General features: G+C 41.2%; 1 protein-coding gene across 1 annotated transcript; it reads right to left on the minus strand.

Moving 5' to 3' along the window:
- Positions 1–5,520: 5,520 nt before the first annotated feature.
- On the minus strand, positions 5,521–6,460 carry LOC138980899 (histone H1-delta-like). Its single transcript, XM_070353767.1, has one exon. It carries the CDS (start codon positions 6,242–6,244, stop codon positions 5,612–5,614), a length of 633 nt encoding a protein of 210 aa, XP_070209868.1. The 5' UTR covers positions 6,245–6,460; the 3' UTR covers positions 5,521–5,611.
- Positions 6,461–7,828: the final 1,368 nt, after the last annotated feature.

Genomic DNA, 7,828 nt, shown 5'->3' on the forward strand with positions numbered 1-7,828 from the left:
AGACACTAGAGGAAACGGCCTCAAGTTGTATAGTGGGGCTCGTATGTTGCAGACGCACTCATAAATCATTCACATCTTGCAACAAACATCATACTTTGTGGTATTGTTCCTTATAATTATTTAAGGGATTTCAGATACAGAGCCACTTCAGAAATCGTTTTTTTTGTCTTTGACAGGGAATAAAAGGCTGCATTTACAGCAGACGAAATTCGTACCAAAAGCGCTCAGCAGTAAATATTCCCAACTCAGCAAATGTAAAATTCAATGGTTTACCATGCACCAGAAGTTGTCTGCTGATAACACATGCATGACATAAATACTCTTATGAGTATTTTTGTGTTCTGGTATTTAATTTGATCGTTTTTAGAATTTTATATATCCGCAGCATGAAAATTCAAGATGGCGGCCTCCGCAACATTGCGTGTTTTGATTTGAGCGAAAACAACGTTTCTGAAGGTAAGTTTTCAAGAATACGCATCCATTCACCAATGTCACATCATTTTACTGTTTAATTCTCCCCTGGGGTCTGTTATTCATCGGGTGAAGCGCTGAAATGCAGAGTAATCTTGCAATAGCTCATCAAGCTGGATTGTGATGCTGATAGATCTAGATCTATCTGTTGATTACAAGTAAGGAAATCATGATCGCCACGCTGGTGATTTTAAACAGATTAAACGAACTTTGAATAAAAGGCGAGGAGAAAGAGATTGTTCATGGTATGATAAATGATTAGTCCTGCCTACGTTAAGGACTTCCATAAGGTGGGGAGGGGTAGAGTCAAAAACTGAGTGAGGGTAGGCCAGATAGTAGGATGACCAGCTGGAGATAAAAACACTCCACTCCCCATGTCTTTACAGTGTTGTGATCAAACTTTCAAAGACGGTAGGTAACAGACAAAAGCATACAGTGCATGCTAATCAAATGAGATAAGTGGTTTTGAAAAATGAAGAGGTACCGCTCTTTGAGTTTTACAATTTTGGTTTGTTGCTTGTTTCTCATCCTTTTGCTTATTTTAAGTTGACCGTGCATTGGTGTGAATTTTATTTTTACAGGATATATACAAGAGTTACACCACATGCCGGTTCCTGGGAACAAGCGTTCTGCATTTATTCCGGTGCCACAGAAGGGAGCCGATTTCACTAGTACTACTGTATCAAGGTTTGTTACCTAATACATCTTAACAGTAAGATTTTTTTATTTGTATTAATTGGAACATGTTTGCACATCATTTGTAAGCGACCTCTGTTAATTTGATGGGTTTAACGTACGAACCCTCACTATGGTCAACATTCTGTTAGCGACTGTTTGAAGCGAATAAATGTAGCGGTCAGAAAGATTCCAGAATCAGTTGGGTCATTGGAAACTGTGTTTGTTTGTTTTTTAACCTGAAACAGTAAGAATTATACGAATTCATGAAATATAATTTTCTTTCATTTTGGTCTGTTGTGTGAAGACTTGCTAACCCGGCTTTGACCGACTCTCTGAGATAGTAAACATTATTCAAATACATTCAAATAAAAATGTCACTTTTCATCTTTTGTGTGAAGGGTACCACAGGCTGATTTCCTGCACCATGGATGTAGAGGAGGCCAGACAGTCTGCTTCTCATTCCAGCTGTGTTGCGTTTTTTTCTGCTCGTGAAGTGTATCGCCACATTGCCAAAGCCATTGGCCAAGAGAAGTCACCCTGTCTGCCCATTTTGCATAGCCTTACAGGCTGTGACACTATGTCGTTCTTCAATGGTATTGGGGAATCAGAAGGCTTGGGAAGTATGGCAAGCATTTGAAGACGTCACTCAAACTTTCTTCAGGTTGTCTGCTCCTCTTTGTAAGCTGAGTACCACTGACAGGGCAGCACAAGAGCTTTTTGGTGTACATTTGTAGGACAAAACCAGCAACGTACTGGGTGTAAACAGTGCTAGACGGTACCTCTTCAGTAAAAAGAGCTGCCAAATTGACCATAATCCCCTTACAAGTGAGGTGCTGCTGCAGGACATGAGATTGAGAAGAGCCATCTACCTATTAGACTTCCAAACTCTGTGGGCTGGCAGTTCAAGGCTGGAAAGTGGGAGTCATTCTGGACGAGCTTTCAAGAGGTATCCAGCGTGTGCCGAGAACTCATGAGGTGTGCCTGCAAGAAGAGCTGTACAACAAAACGCTGGAAATGCTGCTAAGAAGGACTGCAGAGCACAGCTCTCTGCAAATGTGCTTGCATGCCTGTGAAAACTGTCAGCATCTAAACTGTGCAAAAATATTATTGCAACCATTTTCATACCCCAACTCAAACTTTTATTCCTGTGTCATTTTATTCAAACTGTCTATGCCATTAAAGGCTTGCATCTTCGCTATCTGGCACATTTTTTTTTAACATCATCATTTACGCCGTCAAAATAAGGATAACCTTGACGTGACAAAGAGATGTGACAAAAACTTCGGGTACCTTTTAAAAAGCCGACGACAATTCCTGAGGCACAACTGGGTCACTGTTGTATACGAAGAGAAAGTCAACTTGATTATCCATCCAGAACAGGTTGTTTTATTTCGCCATCTTGCATATTTCTAGTGTTGTGCCATTGTACCTACTGATGTATGTGTCGATCTCACGGATGAGATGTTTATGTGTCAAATTTGAGGGATACCCAAGTCAACTAAAATCCATGTATTTTAGCAATGACCAAGTGGGTTGCGTTGAAACTTTCAGGAATGTGTGTCTACGCACGAGGCGTAGTTCAACCGTTTGAGTACACTTTCAAATCTTCACGAAATAATATTTTAAAAACTGCCACAGGTTTGTTGACTTACATCCCACATATGTTTGACTTCGCATGTATATATGACAGATGGTTGTTTCAAGTACTGCCAAAGTTTCTTTTGAGTATAGACACTTGCCGGAATGTGCTAGTTGTGTAAACACATGAGAACAAACAACGTTTTCGAAATACAGCGATTATGCATTTTAGTCGACTTTTGAGTTGATACATTACATTTTTATCAGTTTTATTTTGGGGGTACCCTTATTTGGGCGGCGGTCAAATAACCCATGTAAAGGCCACCTTTTATCTTAAAAGTGTTCCAGTTAGCCAAGTTGAGTGCCCTCAATAGCATACATTGAATATAACAGCACAGGAATGAATGTTTTCGTTTTGGTATGAAAATTGGTGCAATATATTTATTTTTGCACAGTTTAGGTAATCCACAAATTCTTCAACCCTGCCACCCACACCGTCCAATCATTCTCTGCACCAACAATTCATGTATTGTTTTGTTTAAAAATGTGTTTGTGTTAGTTTCTATTGCAAGAGAATGTCTTGTAGCATCAAAAATGCCTAAATACCCTTTTATTGGCGGCCATTTTGAAAATTGTAAAAAAACTACTGATTTCTTAATTTTTTCACGGTGGCTCTGTATCAGGTTTTGTTAAGCAAAAGCAAATGTCCATTTACGCCAAATTTGCTGTTAATCACATGAAGTGAAATATGCCTAACATACCCAACCGTTTACACTGGCGGCCATTTTGAATTTTTTTTAAAAAACTACCCATTTTTTATTTTTCGCGATGGCTCTGTATCAGGTTTTGTTAAGCACATAAAACTCTTCATATTTGCTTAATTTGGTGTTTGTTGCATGATTTGAATGATTTTGCAACATAGGAGCCCCACTAGTACAAACCATTTTGTAGGCTGAACGTTCGGAGCTGCTTCTTCGCAGAAAGGGTGATTCCTCACTGGAACAGTCTGTCAGAAACAGTTGTGACAGCACCATCAGTGAACAGTTTCAAAGGAAGGCTGGACAATTTCTGGGCAGACAGACCAGAGAAATTCTCGCCAACGTGCTACCAATAACCGCCCGCGCATGCCACCAAAAAAGTGTTATTGGAGTACTATTCGACAGGATCGATGAACAGGCCTAAGGCCTTAAACATCGCAAGTTCAAGTTCAAGTTCTGAATCTTAAATGCCGCGGAATATGTGAAGTAAAAGGGCAAGACGGCTTCAGTCCCATTATGCAGAGTTGCACAGTACTGGTACTTGTACATGCTTATCGAGTTTTGACTAACGAACCTCCAAATGTTCTTAGCTTGTTCAAGAAATCTTGATATATATCAAAAGCATCTTCATTTTGAGTTTGATGAGTCAGCACTAACCGGTACAGTGGAACACCCCCCCCCCCCCCCCCTCCGATTTCAGACTCCCATATTTTCTCAAATGTTCTGTTCATAACCTGTAAATTGACTCCCATTTTACAGTGTTACAGACTCCCTCCGATTTAATTCAGACCTGATTTTCTCAGTTTTTTGGAGGTCTTAAAAGGGGGGTTTCACTGTACAACAATAATGATAATACTTCTTACATGAACCTCAGACTGCTCTGACCATTTTACATGACTGCAAACAGAAACAGTGTTAATAAGGATGTACATATGCACAGGATCAGATATAGATAATGAGTCGCGTGAAGCGATATCAAAACATTTAGTCAATCTGTCGGCCTGAAACAAAGACAACACTGAAAACCAGTCATCACTGGAAAATTCATGTCTTAAGGCTTAGCTAGCCCAAACCCGATTAGTAATAAAAGAGAGTTGCAATTCTGTAAGCTCTTCTGAAAAGGCCAGTTTTTTTATCACGATATTTGTGTCAAGAGATTGTTCCTCGATTTTGATTACTTGAATCAGTGCAACTGCAGATCAGGATTAACCTTTTCCAGTTAGCATTATCTTTTGAAGTTATAAACTTGTTAACAGACATTAAAGCAACAAGATTTCCTTCGTGATTTGCTTGCAGCGTTCCTTGTGTGTGTGTGTGCGCGCGTATGAGAGAGAGTGGGAGAGGACCGTTTTGTGCAACAAGGCCTTTTTTTGAGCATTTCCATGCTAAGTGACCAAAATATCGTTATTCTAGCAAATAACCCGCTCAAGCATTGGGCATGGGTGAAACCTAAACAAACCGTCCAGGCCCTGGCGGGGTACGTTGGGGGGTCCAACTGAAAACAAATTTTGACGTTTAAAAGGTGATTTTATGGCCTCTCCTGGGCTCTAAAAAAGTGACACTTTAATGCCTGTCAAAACCCTAAGAGATGTGATCAGCCTTAAAAAAAACATAAAATCTTGGATTTTTATTTTTAGTCCATTCACACTTGTACTGATTAAATGAGTGTCAGAAAGGTAAAGATAGACTGTACTGAAGCAAGCAGAGAAATGAGTAATAAGTAACAGCAGATCCTATCAAGTCGATGAGCCACAAAAACAATGCCCTTGTCCAAAAACAACAATTTCAAACAAGTCACACGATCATGCGCTTATAACACATAACGATACACGCTCAAAGACAAACAACAGAAAATGACAAAACTAATAACACATGAAAAACAGCAGCCATATATCATATACAACATGAACACCAGTCCTGAAGTTAATGTCGTGTTTATTTGATGACTAACCTGAAAACTAGGGTATAGTACCTAGTAAACGCCCACCCCCAACTTTTGGGCAAAATTGGTAAACAAAGTAATTTACGGTAATTTCGTGGCAACGAGAAACTCATCTCTTTTGTGAAAATGAGGGTGGTCCTTAAAAGGACCTGGTTTGTGATGAGAGACCGGTCAGGCACCCATATTACTCCTTGGCAGCCTTCTTGGCAGCAGGCTTTTTAGCGCCGGCCTTCTTCGGTGTCTTGGGCTTGGCGGCCTTGGGCTTGTTGGCAGCCTTCTTTGCCGGAGACTTGGCCTTCTTGGGCTTGGCAGCAGCGATTTTCACCTTCTTGGGCTTGGAAGCGGCGGCCTTCTTGGTCGGGGTCTCAGGCTTCTTGACGGCAACCTTCTTGGGAGACTTGGGCTTCTTTGTAACAACCGTCTTGGGCTTCATGACCTTCTTGGGCTTAGGCTTGTCGGCGGCAACTTTCTTGTCTCCGAGACGGAAGGACCCCGTAGCACCGGTTCCCTTGGCCTGCTTCAGCGTGCCGTCTGTGACGCCCGACTTCAAGGCGGTCTTGATTCTGGCGTTGATCTTGGTCACCTCATCGCCGACATTGTAGTTAGCCATGATATACTTGAGGATGGCCTGACGAGATGAACCCCCGCGTTCCTTCAGGGAGCCGACAGCAGCAGCGACCATAGCGATGTACTTGGGGTGATCGGCAGGCTTGGCTGCTGTCCTGGGTTTGGTTGCCTTCTTGACAGGGGTCTTGGCCGGAGCGGGAGCAGCGGGGGTGGAGTCGGATTCTGGGGCAGCAGCGGCAGGGTCGGACATGATGAAGTGATGCGTAGCGAAGCGGAGCGAGACGAGTCGATGTGAATAGTAGACAGCGAACTGAGCGAATGACCACCAAGAGAAAGTCGCTCCCTATTTATCTACTTCGCGCGGACCACACAGAACGCGGCTCGCCGCTGCACGGGAATTAGCTCTCGCGAAGCCTCCTTCAGCCGATTTTGTGTTTGTTCACTTTTGTTTTTCGGCTTGCATTTTTTATCAGTGCATCAAAACATGTAAACATTATACATTGCCGTAATCAGTGATGAATAAGCTTAATTTGTGTATACTTTTGCTTTTCCAATTCCCTCTCTGCGCAGAGAAATCAGCAAAAAACACGTCAGTATCCAACCCCAAGAAACGAATACATTACACTAAAATGCTTCAAATACAACAAATATCTTAGTCTGATATTACAAACTAAAAGCAGAACTTGAAACAAGGTTTTATCTTCAATTTGAAATAATTTGTTACGTGTTTTGAGCTGTTTTGCAGTTTTTATGAGTACTTTTCTGTCGGGACAGAAACACAATTGAGTAATTACCCGGCTCCTTATTTGTGATGACTATTTTGTTCAAAACGGTTTAACTCACAATATATTAAAATTCGGCTGTTGATAATCTACCACAATATTAGGAATACCCCTTTATATCCACCTGTAGCCTGTTTTAGAGAATCTGTGAGAAATAAGTGCCTTTTTAAATCGATTCAAATAGGTGTGCTTGTTTTCTCTCGAACCCGCTTTTCCCTCCAATGGCGTGTCTCTGTTGCTCCGAGTCCAAATAATGTTTCCCTTCTACATCAAAACCCTTGATCTTTTCTATATACACTATTGAACAAAAATCACTAAGAACTTGATGTGCTATGCAAGGGCGTTCGTACTTCTTGTTGTAAAAATTGTTTGGTGTGTGCAAAGGGGAATTCTTTTTCTGGACTCCACATGGTGGAAACCGGTCGAACCGATACAAAACCTAATTATTGAAGTTAGAGATCTTCAAGTATAGAGTAACTATTGCGCTTACTATATGATAGTCAGGCACTTAAACACATTAAAGATTAAAAAGAAAGATTGTGTGTTTGTTTATGCGTCGGTCGGGTGGGTAAAGTGTCTTTTTTCATGCAAAAATGATTGACCAGACTTGCAAAATGGCGGCTCGGTTTTTCAGTTGATCGAGGAGTCGGGTTGAAATTTCATTTGTGAGAATCGCAGTTATTCTACATAAAAGTAATAATATCAGTTATTGGACAGTTTCCTCAGAAAGTTTTTGTTTTAAAGGATTTAGGACTAATGGTTTATCTGCTTGTCAAGTTGAGAGAGTTTGATTCAGTCAATCAGAGCAGAATCAGTGTTTTGCCGGTGTGTGTGTGTGTGTGTGTAAGTGTGTGTGTGAGAGAGAGAGAGAGAGAGAGAGGGGGGGGGGAGCGAGAGAGAGAGAATGAGCAGTGTGTCTGTCAGGGTTTCGTGTCAAGGTGTGTGCAATTTTGCATACTTGCAGATATATGTATACATGTGTATGTGTGTGTGTGTAAGAGAGAGAGAGAGAGAGAGAGAGAGAGAGAGAGAGAGAGAGAGAGAGAGAGATA

The sequence above is a fragment of the Littorina saxatilis genome, linkage group LG11 (assembly GCF_037325665.1).
Source record: "Littorina saxatilis isolate snail1 linkage group LG11, US_GU_Lsax_2.0, whole genome shotgun sequence".
In the NCBI taxonomy this organism is placed as follows: Eukaryota; Metazoa; Mollusca; class Gastropoda; order Littorinimorpha; family Littorinidae; genus Littorina; species Littorina saxatilis.